Source organism: Nematolebias whitei, chromosome 2 (genome assembly GCF_014905685.2).
Source record: "Nematolebias whitei isolate Nwh7 chromosome 2, NemWhi1, whole genome shotgun sequence".
NCBI classification, from domain to species: domain Eukaryota; kingdom Metazoa; phylum Chordata; class Actinopteri; order Cyprinodontiformes; family Rivulidae; genus Nematolebias; species Nematolebias whitei.
In genome coordinates this window covers 27,798,718-27,816,301 of record NC_056499.1, presented here as the reverse complement: position 1 = coordinate 27,816,301, position 17,584 = coordinate 27,798,718, and the positions used below count along the sequence as shown (strand labels likewise).

The 17,584-nt window shown below is 40.9% G+C and overlaps 1 protein-coding gene across 1 annotated transcript in view; it reads left to right on the top strand.

The window, feature by feature from the left end:
* The window catches only part of igf1rb (insulin-like growth factor 1b receptor), a 24,636-nt gene extending 9,201 nt beyond the window's left edge, over positions 1-15,435 (top strand). The window contains exons 7-19 of the mRNA XM_037691143.1: positions 1,954-2,121; positions 2,331-2,538; positions 3,261-3,556; positions 3,752-3,885; positions 4,172-4,331; positions 4,424-4,523; positions 7,022-7,092; positions 7,176-7,405; positions 7,539-7,646; positions 9,583-9,745; positions 9,963-10,092; positions 10,200-10,334; positions 14,662-15,435. Coding sequence (XP_037547071.1) covers positions 1,954-2,121; positions 2,331-2,538; positions 3,261-3,556; positions 3,752-3,885; positions 4,172-4,331; positions 4,424-4,523; positions 7,022-7,092; positions 7,176-7,405; positions 7,539-7,646; positions 9,583-9,745; positions 9,963-10,092; positions 10,200-10,334; positions 14,662-15,175 — 2,417 coding nt within the window. The 3' untranslated portion in view covers positions 15,176-15,435. The remainder of the gene's footprint in view (positions 1-1,953; positions 2,122-2,330; positions 2,539-3,260; positions 3,557-3,751; positions 3,886-4,171; positions 4,332-4,423; positions 4,524-7,021; positions 7,093-7,175; positions 7,406-7,538; positions 7,647-9,582; positions 9,746-9,962; positions 10,093-10,199; positions 10,335-14,661) is intronic.
* Positions 15,436-17,584: the final 2,149 nt, after the last annotated feature.

Here is a 17,584-nt window from a genome sequence, read left to right as displayed (position 1 = left end):
GGTGTCCAGTCCTGGTCCTCAAGGGCCACTGTCCTGCATGTTTTAGAGGTTCCTCTGTGCTCCACCACACTTGATTTGAATCATATCAATAAATTACTAACAGGCTTCTGCAGAACATGAAGTGATAACTAACCACTGTATCAGGTGCGTTGAAACAGGGACACATGTGAAGCATGCAGGTTTGTGGACCTCCAGGACCAGGATTGGACACCCCTGCCGGGTTACCTCTTGGGTCAAAATTACCTGCACTCATAACAAATTTCACAACACTCAGTGTTAAGACTGAGGCCTTGCATGTGAGGATGAAATGGCGGCTTATTGATTTATATTTTAATACAGAACGTGGTTGAGTCTGCTAGAAGTTTTATATTTAAACACCACAGTGTCAAAATGGCTGCGTGCAGCAACATAAAAATAATATTTAAAGAAATTGGGCAAGAAATGATTAGTGTGTTCCAACTCCCAAGAAATATATTCAAGAACAGTTTCTAATTTAATTTGGATTTGCTTTTTACAAGCATTTTTGGGAGGACCATTAAAAAGTAAAATTAGACTTAAAAAAAACAGTGGCAAAAAATGAGGGCGGGGAATAAGTTTGTGAAGATTTTGGCTAAATTACCTCATTCTTTGAAACGTATTGGGGTGCACCGATTGCAGTTTTCTGGTTGATCACCGATTTCTAAAAAGTCTGATCTGCCAATTCCAATTTTGGCCGATACCGATTTTTGTTTTATAAGCAACACTGTCGGGTGTTATAAGGTCACAATGCACCTTCAATTTTCCTATTTTATTTTATTGAAAAACAGACCCTTGAACAATATCCTAGAAACAATACAAACTTGTTTTAACTGTCCATGAGGTTGTGCTCTGAAATATAAATGAAGTTCAGACAATTATTGTTAAAACTAAACATATTGGTAAAATCGGTTTCTCATGCAAGTATTGGCCGATTTCCCAAAATTAAGGAAATCTGGGCCGATAAATCGGCTGTATTGGTGCACCCCTAAAACGTATAGCTCTAACATTTACTGTAATGCCAAAATATGAATGAAAAACTAATTTTAAGAATAATGGATAAAAATATACCCCCGCACATTCAGCTTACAGCATTTTTTCAATGAGAATATGCTAATCTTGTTTTTAAATTGTCTTATAACCCACTTCAAAAATGGGACCAAGCATTTTGGCATCAAGCAGATTAGCTTGCCATAACTAATATCAATATAACATTGTTATTTTATCCATTTTATGTTGGCAGTATGGATGTTTACCCACTTTTGCCACATGCATAGTGCCCACATCTTCACCTGAAACAAAGCCCCTTCTTCCGTCTTGGCTTAGCTGAATGTTCAGCCAGTTGTTTGGGACTTTAATGGCCTCTGGTGTCTTCCATAGTGTACTACATTATACATTTTTATACAATGTTTCTGTGACATTTCATTGTACAGTACAGTTTAATGTTTGACTTGAACATCATTAATACTTTCATGATTTCAGAACAGCTCAGCATAACTTGCAACATCGAAACAACGTGTGGTCAGAGGTTGTTGCTGCGCAAAAGGGATTAAATTAAAATCCGACATCCAGGAACAGCCAAATTCATTAGCTCAATACTAACAGTCCCACCAGAACGTAATTAATAAGTGCATGTTCTCATATGGGTTGATTTTGTGAAGACAGTGTGATTGCTTTGGATAATCTAAACATGTCATGAAAAAAAGAGAAAATGCAATTTGAAATAAACACAGCTGCAGCTCCATTGCTTTTTGGACTTTACTGATTTACAAGACTGTAATTGAATTAGAATAAATGGAGGACTGCATAAAATAAATCCAGCTGCAGTGAAAAGGCTGTGATGTCACTAAAGCACAGCTGCACTGGCAAGTCGGTGCTTTCAGCTCTAAAATGGAGCTCTTTCCCAACAGTTCCTGCAGTTTTGTCTTTCTCTTTCAGCACCCTCCATGCCTCAGGACGTGCGGGCGTATTCTAACTCATCTACTCAGCTGGTGGTACGCTGGTTGCCCCCAGTCTCACCCAATGGGAACCAGACTTACTACTTGGTGAGATGGCAACAACAAGCTGAAGACCGGGAACTGTATCAGCACAACTACTGCTCTAAAGGTGACTGCACACTTGGTCCCAAACATTCAGTTCAAGGATTCAAGGTTCTTTATTGTCATTCACATCACGTGTGGTACATGTGGTGGAACAAAATTGTAAAATGGTAAAATTTTAAATTGGTAAAATCCACTCCCACTAATGCTTCCAGCTGTTGAGTGCAACCTGTTTCAGCGTCATTAAAGAGTGACATCCCTCTCTTCCTCCACCAGAGCTGAAGATCCCCATCAGGATTGCTGCTACAGGCGTTGGAGATCCAGAAGAGGACACAAAGCCAACTAAACCAGATCTTGATGGGTTAGACAAAGGCCCTTGTTGCCCATGCCCCAAATCGGTGGAAGAGCTGGAGGCCGAAGCTGCTGATGCTTCTTATAGAAAAGTCTTTGAAAACTTCCTGCACAACTCAATATTTACACCAAGGTAATCTGCTCATCTTTTATTTCACTCAACAGCACAAGAGTGGCAGTCTTTCACTTTACATTTGTTATATTTTCATTAGTAATAAACATTGAAATAGAAGCAACAAAGTCCATGCTCAATAATCCAGGTATACAATCCAACAATTTTCAGTCAGGTCATCTGGACATTTTCTTTTTTTGTGCTGAAACGTTTCACCATCCATCCAGAAGGCTTCATCAGTCAAGGAAATGCACAACACAAACCTGATTCTTCCCCCAACAGTTTACTCCAAAGTGGTTTGTTCCACTCTGTCAATAAAAGGAAGCTGTTAAAAAGAAAGACATCCTTTAAACGTCTGTATCCCTACTTCCCATTCTGTTCTGCCAGAAACAGCATCTCCTCTATATTGTCAGGGATTTAAGAGCAATATTATGACTGGAAACTCAACAAGCTGCTAAACAGCTCCCATGTTGGAATGGTTACTATTTAAAACAAATACAAAAGATGTTCAAACTGCACTTTACTTAAAATAATAGTAACAAGTTGTTTAACATATTTGTGTTTTAATGTAAAAATCCAGACAAGATGCTATTTAACTGTAAAGACTACAGCAATGGACAATGTGTAGGATATGCACACAGTCCTAAAGGGTACTCAGCTGAGCTTAGTTTCATACTTTATAAAATTTTATCAGTGCATTTTCTCCCCCCACATTCATCCTTTTCTGTTGTTCTCCCCTCCAGGCCCCCAGATCGACGCCGCAGAGATCTGTTTGGTGTTGCTAACTCCACTCGATCTCGCCACCCTCAGCTATACACCAACAGCTCTGTCCCCCCTTTCCAATCCGCCGGCAACAGCAGCCTCGCTGACTACGCTGAACCAGAGTACGAGTTCGTGGAGCAGGCGGTGACTGATCGGGAGCTGCAGATCTCTGGCCTGAAGCCCTTCACCGTTTATCGCGTTGACATTCACGCCTGCAACAGACAGGTTCAGCGCTGCAGCGCAGCCGAGTTTGTCTTCTCCAGAACCAAGCCTGCAGGTTAGAGAAGAAAAAAATCCACTTACCAAAGCATGATCATTAATAGTTTTTGACTGGGACTGTCTCCGGTGTTTCATTCTGCTGAAATACTAAAGGCAGCTGGTGAAAACAAGGTTTAACTTGCTGTCATAGCCAGACAGAAATTGTTGTGACTATGGGAATTATAGTAACCTTTTCCAACTTTTTGTTCTCCAGAAAAGGCTGACGACATCCCAGGCCCCGTGAACTGGGATGGACATGAGAACTGGGTGCTTCTGAACTGGCCAGAGCCCCAACATCCCAACGGCCTCATCCTCATGTATGAGATAAAGTTTAAACTGGCTGCAGAGGTAGGACATCTGTTTGTGTCTGCATCGCTCAGAAATTGCTTGTTTTGAAATGGCATCAGTGAGTACTGCTCATTTTAAATGTGAGATTTAAAAAAAAAAACATTAAAAACAATCTCAATGTCTTATTCAAAACATCTGAAGAAGACGTCGTTTGTCAGATCCTCTATTAACCAGATTAGTAACTGGTTAATTTAACTGGAAATCCACACATTAAAAACATATCCTCACTGTTCGACTATTTCTTGCATCATAATTCGGTCTTTTTGTCCGTGTTTGCGTGTGTCAGGCGGAGAAGCACGAGTGTGTATCAGGACAAGTGTATCGGACTCAACGTAGCGTTCGGCTGTCCAATCTCAGTCCAGGAAACTACTCTGTCAGAGTGAGAGCCACTTCACTGGCTGGCAATGGCTCCTGGACGCACAATCTCCATTTCTATGTGGCCGAAAGTAAGACATACATGACATCAAGTTCCAGTAGTCACTCTGTTTGGTAGCTGTAACATCATTAGTTATATTAATCTAATTGTTTGGTTAAACAGGATATGAAAACGCCTTCTACGTTATGATCTTCGTTCCCATCTCCATCATCCTTCTTATTTGTTTTCTGGTTGCAATACTGGTGGTTTTCAACAAGAAAAGGTGCGTGCACATCAATTATTTTATGACCTATGAATAGGTAAATGGTAAATCTAGTGTCATCAAAAAGAAGCTAAATTTTCAATGTTTTAACGTTTTAACAAAAAATAAAATTAATTTAATTTACCCTTCGACATCTACAGAAACTGAAAACTATTAGGAAAAGTACAAAAAGATTGTCTGCTGTTGACATTTGGCTTTTTTTTTTTCTTTTACCAACATGAACATCTTAAGCCCCCAGTATACTCCTGCGTACGTCCATACGAGGAGGTACGCACGTACGTACGCGGAGGTACGAGCGTACCCCCCAGGGCATGTCCGTGCAAAGTTCAATTTTTACGACTGCATACGCGGTGTCGCACAATAAACTGCCCGGCTACGGACTGTTTTGTATGCAACACCAATGTATTAAATTCCCCTTCTTCATCCCTGAACTGGTTTAATGGCCTTTTCTTTTGTTTTTTTGCCAAGAGGCAAGTAATCTCTTCCTTCTCCGTTGACTCCATGACTGAAATGGTGAGAAATGAAAGAATTTGTCACGAGTGAATTAAACTCAGGTCCAGCATGGCTGCGGGAGGGTCTGGAGATTTCCTGGTTGGCTGGTCTGATGTGTGGGCTGCAGAGCCAGCGCTCCCTGTTTTTTTAATTCTTTAGATCTTTTTATTAACAACATATAAACACAGAACACCGCTGCGGCTGAGGCTGCCAGCGCTCGTCTCCCCCCCCACACACACACACACACACCTGTCAATCAATCCAGTAGGTGTGTCAGCAAATGACCAATAGGCGACCTCAATTTGTCCCGGAGGTAAACGCCCCTTGTCTGTGAAGCTGCTCTGTAGCTACTCAGGGTGTACGCTGGAGTATGAAGACTGAACCCTCTGCGTACAGTACATGCGTACGTACGCAGGAGTATACTGGGGGCTTTATTCATCATTAGTGTGATCCAGATTTAGTGAATTTAAAGCTTATTTTTCAAATCATAGACCATAAAACTGAGCAGCACATACGGTGATATTTCTGATTGGTATCAGCTTGTGTTTGTAGTTATACCTTCTAATATTGAAATACTTCTTATATTAAAGCAGGAAGATTTTTCATTTATGTTGTTTGAGCTGAAGGCAATAAGAAACTAGAGAAAATGAATTTCCTGTGAAAGTGCAGTGTGAATGCTTATTGCATAAGAACTTGTGGAAAAACTGCTGAAATTATCTGAAAAAAATTCTGAGTTGTGGCTGAAATGGAAGAACAAGCCTAAATTAGCAGAAGAAAGCCGAAATAACACATATTTGATGAATTACGGTAGGTTTAAATAAGCAGAAATGAGCACAAAAATTAGGGAATGGCTAAAAAATAAGCTGCAATTAGCAAAAAACTGCTGAAAAGGCAGAAAGAAGCTTAAACTACTGGAAGGAAGTGAAAAGAAGTGAAATGAGCTCAATGTGGTATTGGCTGAAAAAGCTAAAACTAGCATCAAAACAGCTAAATAGTAGCTGAAAGAGCAGAAAAGGCTGAAACTAGCTGAATGGACAATCTGAAATTAGCATAAAGAAGTTAATTAGTCTGAAAGTACCAGAAATTACCATGAAAAACTTGAATTTATCTGAAAACAACAGAAATGAGATAAAAATGCTTAAGTTAGCTGAAAAGTTTGAACAAGCTTAAAGTAACAGAAAAAAGCAGAAAGAACACATTTGTCCAAATATGCCAAAAGAAGCAGAAATGAGCACAAAAAATGGAAATTATCTGAAAAAAGATTAAATTAGCAAGAAAAAAAAACTGCTGAAAAGCATCTAAAAAGACAGAAAGAAGCTTAAATTACCAGAAGGAAGTGGAGAGCACATTTTTGCTGAATTAAGCTGAAAAAGTTGAAATGTGTACAAAAAATGTGGAATTAGCCAAAAAGATAAAATTAGCATAAAACATCTAAATAGTCCCTGAAATAGCAGAAAGACCTGAAACTTCCAGAAATAAGCTGAAATGATCATAACTGAAATTAACAGAAATAAGTTAGAAGAACCACAAAAATATTGTAGTTAGCAGAAAGAATCTGAAAGGAGCACGAAACAGCTGAAATTAACTGAAATAAAAGTAGCTGATTTTTTTTTTTATTATTATTTGCACAAGGAATCTGAAAGAAGCTGAACCAGAATAAAATGTGAAAGGAGCAGTAAAAGGTTGTAAACAGATCTAAAGATTTGAAGGATGTAAAATGAGCTCAATTCATTTTGTATTAGAAAAAAATGGCAGAAAAGGCTAAATATTTCAAAAAGCTTAAGTTGCACCAATACCACAAATCATAGCAACCTTCTCCTGAACAAGCTGAACATTTTGATATGATTTGTTGAAATAGCACAAAAATTGTGGAACAAGAAAGATGCTGAAAAACGTTAGAATAAAAATGGATCTCAATAGTGTGAATGCTTCATAAACACTCACACGAGGACAAAACACAAGAAATTGTCTTGTTGTGAAAATACTTTTGGTTTTGTTTGCAACAGGAACAGTGACAGGCTGGGGAAGGGAGTCCTGTATGCATCGGTCAACCCTGAATACTTCAGCGCTGCAGAAAGTGAGTGTGTTTGCATTGTGACTATAGTAAAAACCTGTGGATTTAAAGGTCCGTAATAACATAAAACTAATTTGTCTGTACAGTGTATGTACCAGATGAGTGGGAGGTGCCCCGGGAGAAGATCACCTTGTGCCGGGAGCTCGGCCAGGGCTCGTTTGGTATGGTGTATGAGGGCATAGCTAAAGGCGTAGTCAAAGACGAGCCGGAGACACACGTCGCCGTCAAGACTGTCAATGAGTCTGCCAGCATGAGAGAGAGGATTGAGTTTCTGAATGAAGCCTCGGTCATGAAGGAGTTCAACTGCCACCACGTGGTATGTCCAAACATGCTGCATGCAGCTGTCAGAGTAGTCAGTTTCAAGCTAAAGTCAGCACGATGGCATGCAGCCATCAGGTTGGTTACGTTTTCTGGGGACACGTGAGTCAGTTTTGTGTTGTTTGTCGCAGGTTCGTCTCCTGGGCGTTGTCTCTCAGGGCCAACCCACCCTGGTTATCATGGAGTTGATGACAAGAGGAGACCTGAAGAGTTACTTGCGCTCGCTGCGTCCTAAAGAGGTACGGGAACATTGTCTCACGACTGCACAGAAACCAGGCTGTCACAGTTTCCTCTGGCTGCAGTTTCACATTGTTCTCATAATTTTAAAACTGGGGTCCTGGAGGACTCGCCCTGTTTTTCACACACTTTTCCTTTTAAATGAGGCCACGTTCTGTATTGCACGTTTAGATTTGTGTCAACGGTTGAGCTTGAAACAAATGAGATATTTTGCTTATAATGTGCAGTAGAACGTTGGGCAGCATGACGGTTTAGTGGTTAGCACTGCCTCATAGCAAGAAGGTCCTGGGTTCAATCCCTAGTTTGGACCTGGGGTCTTTGCGTGGGTTTATCCGGGTTCTCCGGTTTATTCCCAGTCTAAAAAAATAAAACATGCAGGCTGCCTTCAGGCTCAGGCTTCCCTTGCCAAAAAGATCTGGGATCTCTGTGGAATTTGTCCTGCAAAATAAAGGTTAATAAAAGTGGGGGGGTGGCACAGAGGTTAGAGAAGGTGGACCTGTGATCGGAAGATCGCCAGTTCAACTCCTGGTACCGACAACATTAAAATGTGGGTGGGAATGGTGAAGCACCCACATCTGCCTCCACCCTCATTTGCCCCACTCTGGGCCCTTGAGCAAGGCCCTTAACGCCCACCATCTGCTCCCCCGGGCACCCTATAGCAGCTCTCTGCTCCACACTGAGGGCTGTGGTAGCTCGGTGGTCTGTGGTTGCATCAGGAAGGACATCTGGTGTCAAACCATTGCCAAGTCTTCGTGCAACTTAGTTTGCTGTGGTGACCTCTGAAGAAGGGAGCAGCCGATAAAAAAATAAAGGTTAATAAAGCAATTAATAAATAATAACATCATTTAAACAGAAGTGCATGGAAATTTAAAGTTGCATTTTTTTTGTTTTGTGTTACCGTTCATTAAATTCTTTACATTTGTCACATACCGTATTTTTCGCCCTATAAGTCATTGTTTTTTGCCTAATTTGCATGCTCTGCGACTTATACGCCGAAGTGACGAATTTAAGGATTTTTCCAATATTTATAAACCAATTTTTGGCTTAGATGTGACCGTTTTCATTCATTCTGACTGAAAATATTGAACACCCATTTTCAGTCGCTAGATGGCACTCGAGTAGTTTGGCATGCCGTTGTATTATGGAATAGGTAAAAGTGACTGTTAATGACACAATCAGCTTGCCTTAAACTGCCACCTTCATCAGCTCACCTGGAGCACCATCAAATCAGCTTCATTTCGCTGCGCTGCCCCGGCGAAATGAAGCTGATTTTACCATTGAAGTGCATTTATTAAGTAAAAGTTCATCTGAGACACACCTTTACAAGTAAACAAGTAATTGTTTTTAGGTGGTTATCTTGTTAAATTTTGAAGAAATGGACAGCGAGTCGCCCTCTGCATGTTCATGTTTCCGCTTATCGACTTTTGAAAATGCAGCTGATTTGACCGTCAAAGTCCTTTTATTAAGGAAAAGTTAAACTGAGACACACCTTTGCTATAATTTCGATCAAACAAATAATTGTTTTTAAGGATTAATCTTGTTAAATTCTTGTGAAAGTCCTCCTGTGCACCCTCCCGCGACCTCCATTTGACAGCCAATTGATTTTTAGAACAACACCGGCCCACATTTCTGGGTTGTCAGTGGTGATGCGTAACAAACGTGACGCGTCAGCGGTGACGCATAATAGACGCGACGTATACAGCAAATCGACATGTTTATAGATTTTTCCACTTTACTAGACATATTTGGACTGATGCGACTTATATGACGGTGCGACGTGTATGGCGTAAAATACGGTCATCCAAAGTTCATTACTAAAATATTCTTATAGGACCCTAATATTAAAATATTCAGCGGAGCTTTGTACCTCAGCGTAAAACCAGTTTCTTGTTTTTTTGTGTGTATAATTTATATTTTCTTGTTTCTGTGTGTCTGCAGCAGCAGTTTTCGAGTCTGTCTCTCCCTCCTCTGAAGAAGATGCTGCAGATGGCAGGGCAGATCGCTGACGGCATGGCTTACCTCAACGCCAACAAGTTTGTCCACCGAGATCTGGCTGCCAGGAACTGCATGGTGGCCGAGGACTTCACAGTTAAGATTGGAGGTAAGGCACCCGACAGCTAAAAAAGAGAAGTCACACAGAAGTGGAAGTGTGTCCCTAGAGAAAGTCTTTTTATACTTTATGGATCCAGACAACAAACAGCAATTATTCCAAGAAATTAGAAAACAAATATTCTATTTATCTAATGCAGCAGGTGTTTTTAAAGAAGTCATCTTCACTTCTTTTTGGGCTTGCTTGTGTGCCTTTTCTGCGTGTGTAGATTTTGGCATGACCAGAGACATCTATGAGACAGATTACTATCGTAAGGGTGGTAAAGGTTTGCTGCCTGTCCGCTGGATGTCGCCTGAGTCTCTGAAGGACGGTGTTTTCACCACCAACTCTGATGTCTGGTAAGCAGGCTCGCACAAACACATGCACAACCTTGATCTTTGCTTCTTCTGAATGGGATGTCCTGAAAGATAACACCACTCCTGTTTACCCTCCTGGTTCTCTGTAGGTCATTTGGAGTTGTTTTGTGGGAAATTGCCACGCTGGCAGAGCAGCCTTACCAAGGTCTGTCCAATGAACAAGTCCTTCGCTTTGTCATGGAGGGGGGGCTGCTGGAGAAACCACAGAGCTGCCCGGACATGCTGTAAGACACCAGAACACACACAGCACCCTGCAGCGGGGGCAGGTTCCACTCTCACCTTCCTGTCCAGTGTTTATTGAGTTTTCCTACATTCTGCTGGTTAATTATAAGTGACAACCAATTACCCACACAGCACAGCAGTAATGCTTTCTAATGAATGTGGCCGCTTGCTGCAACCCCAGCCTGTTAGAGCTGCAGTGTGTTTTTTGTCTTTTGTGACATTTGTTCTTAATATTTATTTATTATTTATTAACCTTTATTGAACCAGGCAAATCCCATTGAGATCACAGCTCTCTTTTGCAATGGAGGCCTGGGCCTGAAGGCAGCCTAACATGCAAGTTTTGGGTCTGTGGGAGGAAACCGGAGTACCTGGAGAAAACCTGCGCACGCACGAGAAAAATATGCACACGCCAAGAAAGACCCCAGGTCCAACCGGGGATTGAACCCTGGACCTTCTTGCTGTGAGGCAACAGTGCTAACCACTGAGCCGTCGTGCTGTCGATATGAAACAGCGCAGCTTCAAATCAACATCAGATTTGTAACAATGACGGACACATTTGTCCTCTAATCCAAACAATTTGGAATAATGTTCATGAGCATCTGAGAACATTTGTTTAGATTAATTGCATCTTACTTTAGAAATGTTAGATATCCTCACTGGCGGTTACCTCATCTTTAATAGAATACACAATTTATAATATAAAGTAGTTTATTTTAAAAAAGTAGTTCACTTTTGTAAACGTACCATGTTTACTTTCATGCCAAGATTTAGATGGGAAGACCACTCGTTGTTGTAGGAACACAGCTATGACACGGCGTGTTGCTGTAGAACAAAATCTGCTTTTTGAACATAGAAACGGTACCTGGGTCCAAGTTTCATCACCAAAACCTTTACTCTCGTAGAAACACTTTCCAGATTCAGATTATGATTAAACTCCACAATAGTTAAAAGAGAAAATATATAAGAACGTGCAGAATATTTGTTACATTATTTTGTTGTAAACTTGCGCAAATTCAGTCGTTCGTGGCCGCTCCAGTTAGCTGATGAGGCACTTTGTTCACCTGTCTTCAAAATAATGAGGATGGAGATTTTATTGTTTTTGAAAAGCAGGAAAACTTAAATATTGTTTTACAGCAGTTACATCTTGATACACAGATATAACCAGCTGAAACACTGCCTTTATGTTTGTTTTTACAACAGAGTACACAGGTCGTGACAAAATTGATTGAATCTGAAAATGTTCTGTCTTTACAGTTTAGTATTCTCTTGTATTGCTGTTTGTGAACATTGTCACATTATTTGACTTTTTTTTATCTACCCTGTGCCGTTTTTTTACTGTAGATCTAAAATAAAAAGTATGGTCTACATATTTTTAGCTCCTTCTTAAAAGCCTTTCTTAGATCTTTTAGCGTACCATTTGGTTTGTTTGGCATATATATCAGATCCTTATTGTTTTTTTACCCTTTATATTTTTGATATTTTTGGGAGTAACTGGGACCCTGTGTACATAATTTTGTTCCACCTCATGTACCACATGTGGTGAAATGACAATAAACCTACTTGAACTTGAACTTTAGGAGCTGCAATTACCCCTGAATACATTAAACTTTCCCAATCGATACCAGGCAGCAGTCACTGAAACATCATACAAACATAAAAGTGACAAAAATTGCAGTTTCTTAAACGGCCACTTGAGTTGATCTTAAAATGCCTGGATTCACAGCAGAAGAGAGCTTTATTTATTTATTTATTTTTATACAGCTACTTTGTCATTTCATGATAAATTTCTTGAGTTACTGTATTTCTCGGGCTATAGAACGCACCTGCCTCCTAAGTCGCACATACTAATTTTAAGTTAAATCATAATTTTGTACATTAATGAGATGGTCTGGTTAGTAAGCCGCGGGCATCCACCGTTCGGGCTGCGTGCAGCTTTCTTGTTGTAGTACAAGAGTTAGCCACCGGATGGCGCATCACAGACCATAGGTTGCTTTCAACACATGATCAGACTGCAAGATCGTCACGTCTTCATGAAGCTTCACTGTTTGACTCATGGTTACAACCATTATACCTTCAAAATGAACACAAGCACTAAGCATAATCACTTTACAGAACAGTGCCAAACACCTACGTAACCAAAATTATTTAAAAATTATATACCGGTAAATATTACCCAGAAGTCTTATCGAGGTCATGTGACCGGAAGTCAAATAGTACCGGTAAAAAACGGTAAATATTCATTAAATTAGTACCATTGATTTTTATTGTTAAGCACTTTTGGTATGAGCTGCTGTTTTTAAATGTACTTTTTAAATAAATTTGACGTGATTTCTGCTCGACAGAGCTCGTATGAGGAGGAGGAGGAGGAAGGGAGAAGAGCTCCTCCCTCCCGTTGCCTCCTCTTCTCCGTTTCATGCATGCATTTAAAGATGAGCTTAAATGAGATACTAGTATTTAAACACATATTTGCCGTACATATTAATATTTTTTAACTTTTATTTAACCAGTCTTGACTGACTGTGACTGCTTCAAAAATAAACCTGACTTGACTTCTCCCCTGAGCTCTCATGATGGAAGGAGAGGGGGAAGAGCCCTCCTGTTCACGGTCTCCGCTCCGTGTTCTGATGTGAGTTTAAAATTAGATCCCGGTATTTAAACGCATATTTACCATACACAGAAAGAATTTAAAACTTGTACCAGACTTGACTGCTTTGCATCTCCAATGCCTGACTATCGACACGTTGATGCAAAGCTTGCAGGTGGCAGATCGATTTCCTTCTTCGACAGCCAGATCGACCACTTTTATCTTGAAAGCTGCATTCTAAGAAATTCTTATGTTTTCCATTATCACTGAACAAATGAACAGGTGCATGAAGTGCAAAATACGGTAGAAACAGGGGAACGATCTGAAGAAATTAATTCATGTCTATCTTAGGGGATGGTCCTCGAGAGTACCTCGTTGGGCATTCAGGTTAGACTTCTGGTCACATGATGACAGAGTGGGTGGAGTTATGGTAGAAATTTAAAACCCTGTGCAAGAGGCTGTGTACATGTGATTACCTGAGGGATTCACTCAGAGTGACAAGTGCCCGCCCCCAAGAGGGCTGGGTGCTGGGCAGTCATGTGCTCAGCTCTGTCAAAGGAAAATGTTAGTCAGCGGCAGGAAGTTACCGAGAGACGGCAGGAAGTCTGTCAAAATAAAATGTAAAAATATAAATTATGAAAAAATACATAAATTAGCCGCTCCTGTATATAAACCACGGGTTACAAAGTGTGAGAAAAAAGTAGCGGCGTATCTCCAGTTCACCCAGTTAAAATGTGGGGAGTGGTGGCGCAGAGGTTAGAGAGGTGGGCTTGTGATCCGAAGATTGCCGGTTCACGCCCCGACCCCGACAACATCAAAATTGTGGGTGGGGTAGGTGAAACACTCATACTTGCCCCCACCCTCATTCGCCCCACTCTGGGCCCATGAGCAAGGCCCTTAACCCCCACCATGTGCTCCCTAAACAGGTCTCTCTTGAAAATGAGTTCTCGTGGCTCAATGAGACTAACCTGGATAAATAAAGGCTAAATGAAAAAAAAAAAAAAAAAAAAAATGATTTGTCTCCTCTTCCTGCTTATGTGCTTAAGTCTTATCTATTAAGATGGTTTTGCATTATGTGCCAGGTTCTTTGGCTGATAGGTCAGTTACACCCTCCCCAAAGAGTCTGCCTGTTCTCAGATTCATCTTTGCATGTCATTCTTGATCACAAAAACCTCAGACGACTGCTAAATGCTTAAATTTGTGTTTCATAATACTGCAATAGATTTTTTTGGTAGGTCAACAAGTAGGAAATTAGAGTATTCTGGCTTGGGTAAAACAGTTTTTCAGTGTCAGTTTTACTGAGCATGTGAACCTCAGAGACAAGACCATGTGCAGCCTTGCACGTTACTGATGTCGCAGTTAAAACTACAGTTCCATAAGATTGTCATTGACGATAACTCCAAGGTTCTTAACCTCATTTTTATTATTTAGAGAAAGGAAATCTAAATACACCCCATATCCTGCTTCACAAACTCATTTCCTGTGACCAGAATCTCAGTTTTATCTTTGTTTAATTGTAAGAGAAACATTCAGAAATGTATACCATCTATGCAGGTCAGCAGTGATGTTCCTGATCCTGGATCATCTGGAGATGAAGATAAACAAAAACTGAATTATGTCTGCATAGAAATTAAATTTAAACAGCCTTTTTAGGGACAGCATGCACACATTTGGCTCAAATCAATGTTGTTTTCTCTTATGAGAATGTGACGACTGATCTCTAAACGTTGTTTCTGTGTGTGCAGGTTTGAGCTGATGCGGATGTGTTGGCAGTACAATCCTAAAATGCGTCCGTCCTTTGTGGAGATCATCAGCAGCATAAAGGACGATCTGGAGCCGTCTTTCTGTGAGGTCAGTTTCTTCTACAGTGCTGACAACAAGCCCGCTGAAACGTCACAGCTCCACATGGAAATGCTGGACCACACGGCGGACTTTGCGCTGGACCCCACTTCTTCCGCACAGCAACCCCCCCAGCAGACCCCACACACTCCAGGCTCAGAGCCCCCACCTGCCCCGTCACAAGCCCCCAGCTCTCCGTCCTCCCCCTGCACGTCGAGCTCCATCATGGACAAGCAGCCCTTAGGCCAGCAGGCGGCCAACGGGCTCTCGGGGCCAGTTCTCCCGGCCGCCTCGGGGCTCAGCGCGGGCTCAGGCGTCACGATCCGGCCGTCCTCAGACGAACTGCCGCCATACGCGCACATGAACGGAGGACGCAAAAACGAGCGCGCCATGCCTCTTCCTCAGTCCTCAGCCTGCTGATAAGACTGACCAGACTGCAAGCGTCCACCTACTGCCGTGAAGAATCAGACGTCTCAGTACAAGGTGGATGTGGTTACTCACAGATCCAAATGAAGGTGGAGAAAACTGTTGTTCTGTTATATCGCCACACACGGTCCCAGCCTGTCCTAGGTTCAGTTTCTACCAGCCGGCTGTCAGATGTGACACTGCCTCTGCTGCTGAGTAGGAAGACCAAAAAGAAGAAAAAGACTATAAACTAAAAAAAAAAATACTTTAAGGAAGCTACTTCTCTCTTTATGGCTGAAATTGTTTTATAAATAGTTTTTTGTTACTTTTTTTATGGGTTTCCAAATGAGGAAACAAACTGTATAGGCCTTTTTAAGCGTTCAGCGTTTTGTGTGGTTTTGAACGGGCATTATGGTGAAAAAATATGAAGCATATCCAACGAGGACAAAGCACGTCAGTGGTGTCTGGTTGATCTCTTTATTCTGGTGACAGTCTAATGCCAGTTCAACGGCCAGACCTCTGGGACAGGCCAGAAGGAGAAAAGTAAGCTCTGCCAAATTTGTTGCCAAACCCGTTCTGTTTTCGGATCATCTCACCCTGATAGTCTTCAACACGCCGACGCAAAAATGGAAGCGAAAGCAAACGCACTTTGATCTTCCGCTACGCCGTTCTTAGCGGCGCTCTATTTTCTAATGCTGGTTCTCATCTGCAGTTTCTTTGTTCTGTCGAACTTTGATCCCTTCAGTTTACCTGAATTAGAGCCACAAGTCACAAAGTGCTGTTCTGCTACGGTCAAACGAACAAATACGGTCAACTACAAAAGAAAAACATCAAAACCGAGGACTGCACAGGAAGGGTGCACGAAGAGGAAAACAATGTGGACACAATCTCTACATTGAGATTTCCCCGACTTGAGAGGCCTCTTCACTGGAAACGTATTTTTTTACACTCGTCATTTACATCTCTACATGGGCAGAGCATTTATGTACACACCAGTTGTTTGTCACTTTTCTAACTTTTATACAGTTGGAGACTTTCATCATGTACAGAAAGAAGCTGCTATTCCTTATTTCTCTTGTGGTTGTAATATAGTCGATATATATATATATATAATAAAAAAGAGACAAAAAAACTTCAGGTTGGTTTCAGCTTGGAACGTTTCCACTACAGTTCATTTTTTAAACTTCTCGTTGTGCAAAGTGTTTCAGAGCTGGATCTGTTTCTGTGATTGCATTGAAGGTACGATAATTTGCCTTTTTGTTTTGGGAACGCCATTTGTTTTTTTGTTGATTTTTTTTTTTAAACATCGGACAGCGGGACAATGATGACTATCGGTGTTCTTTCAGGATGCTTTGACTTCTGTCCTCCCAAGGTTTGGAGGAGAGCGTCCCTGTCAAGCATCAGATCCAGATTCTGGTGTCCCTACTAAATCTCAGGTCAAAGAGAAAAGTTCAAGTTTGTTCTGCTCCCTGTTTTTCCTTTTCCTCCTTTTTGTGCTGCTGTTATACCCAGAGACTTCCAGCCTGGTGTGTGTGTGTTAACCTCCATCTACACGTCTTTGTTAGACCTTTTTTTAATGTTATTATTATTATCAGTTCTGTTAAAATTCACTAGACGAGTGGTTCATTTGACCACAGTCTGAAACAAAAGGTGGTGTTATTTCACTCAGCTTTTGACTTGTTGCACTTGCTCGGAGCCCTAATTCTGACAAAAAGTAGAAATCAGACATTTCAAAATATTACATTTGTTCTAATGTGTCATAAAAATGTTTCTACTCAATTATTTTAAACCGTCTTCATTCCATTAGCACTTTTATTTTTTATTTTTTGTGGGGGTTATGCTCATTTATTCGTGCTCTCAATAGCCGGCTAAAAAGGTTTTCAGTAAAGCTTTTTAGCCTGACATGTAGCTAACCTAAACCTTTTTCTTTTACAGTAAATAAGTAAATAATCAGTTATGTCCTATAATACTCTTGTAGAAGTTATAGTGTTGATTTACCTGGTACAGAAGTTGCGTTTTTGCTGGAAAAAAAATGCTGAAAAGGGTTATCTAAACCAGTGGTTCCCAATCCTGGTCCTTGAGGAACACCATCCTGCATGTTTTAGTTGTTTCCCTGCTCCAACACACCTGATTCAGTGATTTAATTAGTTCCTCGTGTTCTGCAGAAGCCGGTTAATCACCCATTAATTAAATCAGGTGTGTCGGAGCAGAGAAACAATTAAAACATGCAGGATGGTGTTCCTCAAGGACCAGGGTTTGGAACCCCTGAAAAACAACGCTAGTTAAGGCGTTTTACTATATTTTGTTCCATCATGAGACATGTTTCATTATTTACATCTTGCTGCAAGTGACAAAAGTAACAAAACACAACACCAGCTCTATGTTATGTTAATAATCAGATGTAGCCAATGTTTAAAAAAAAGT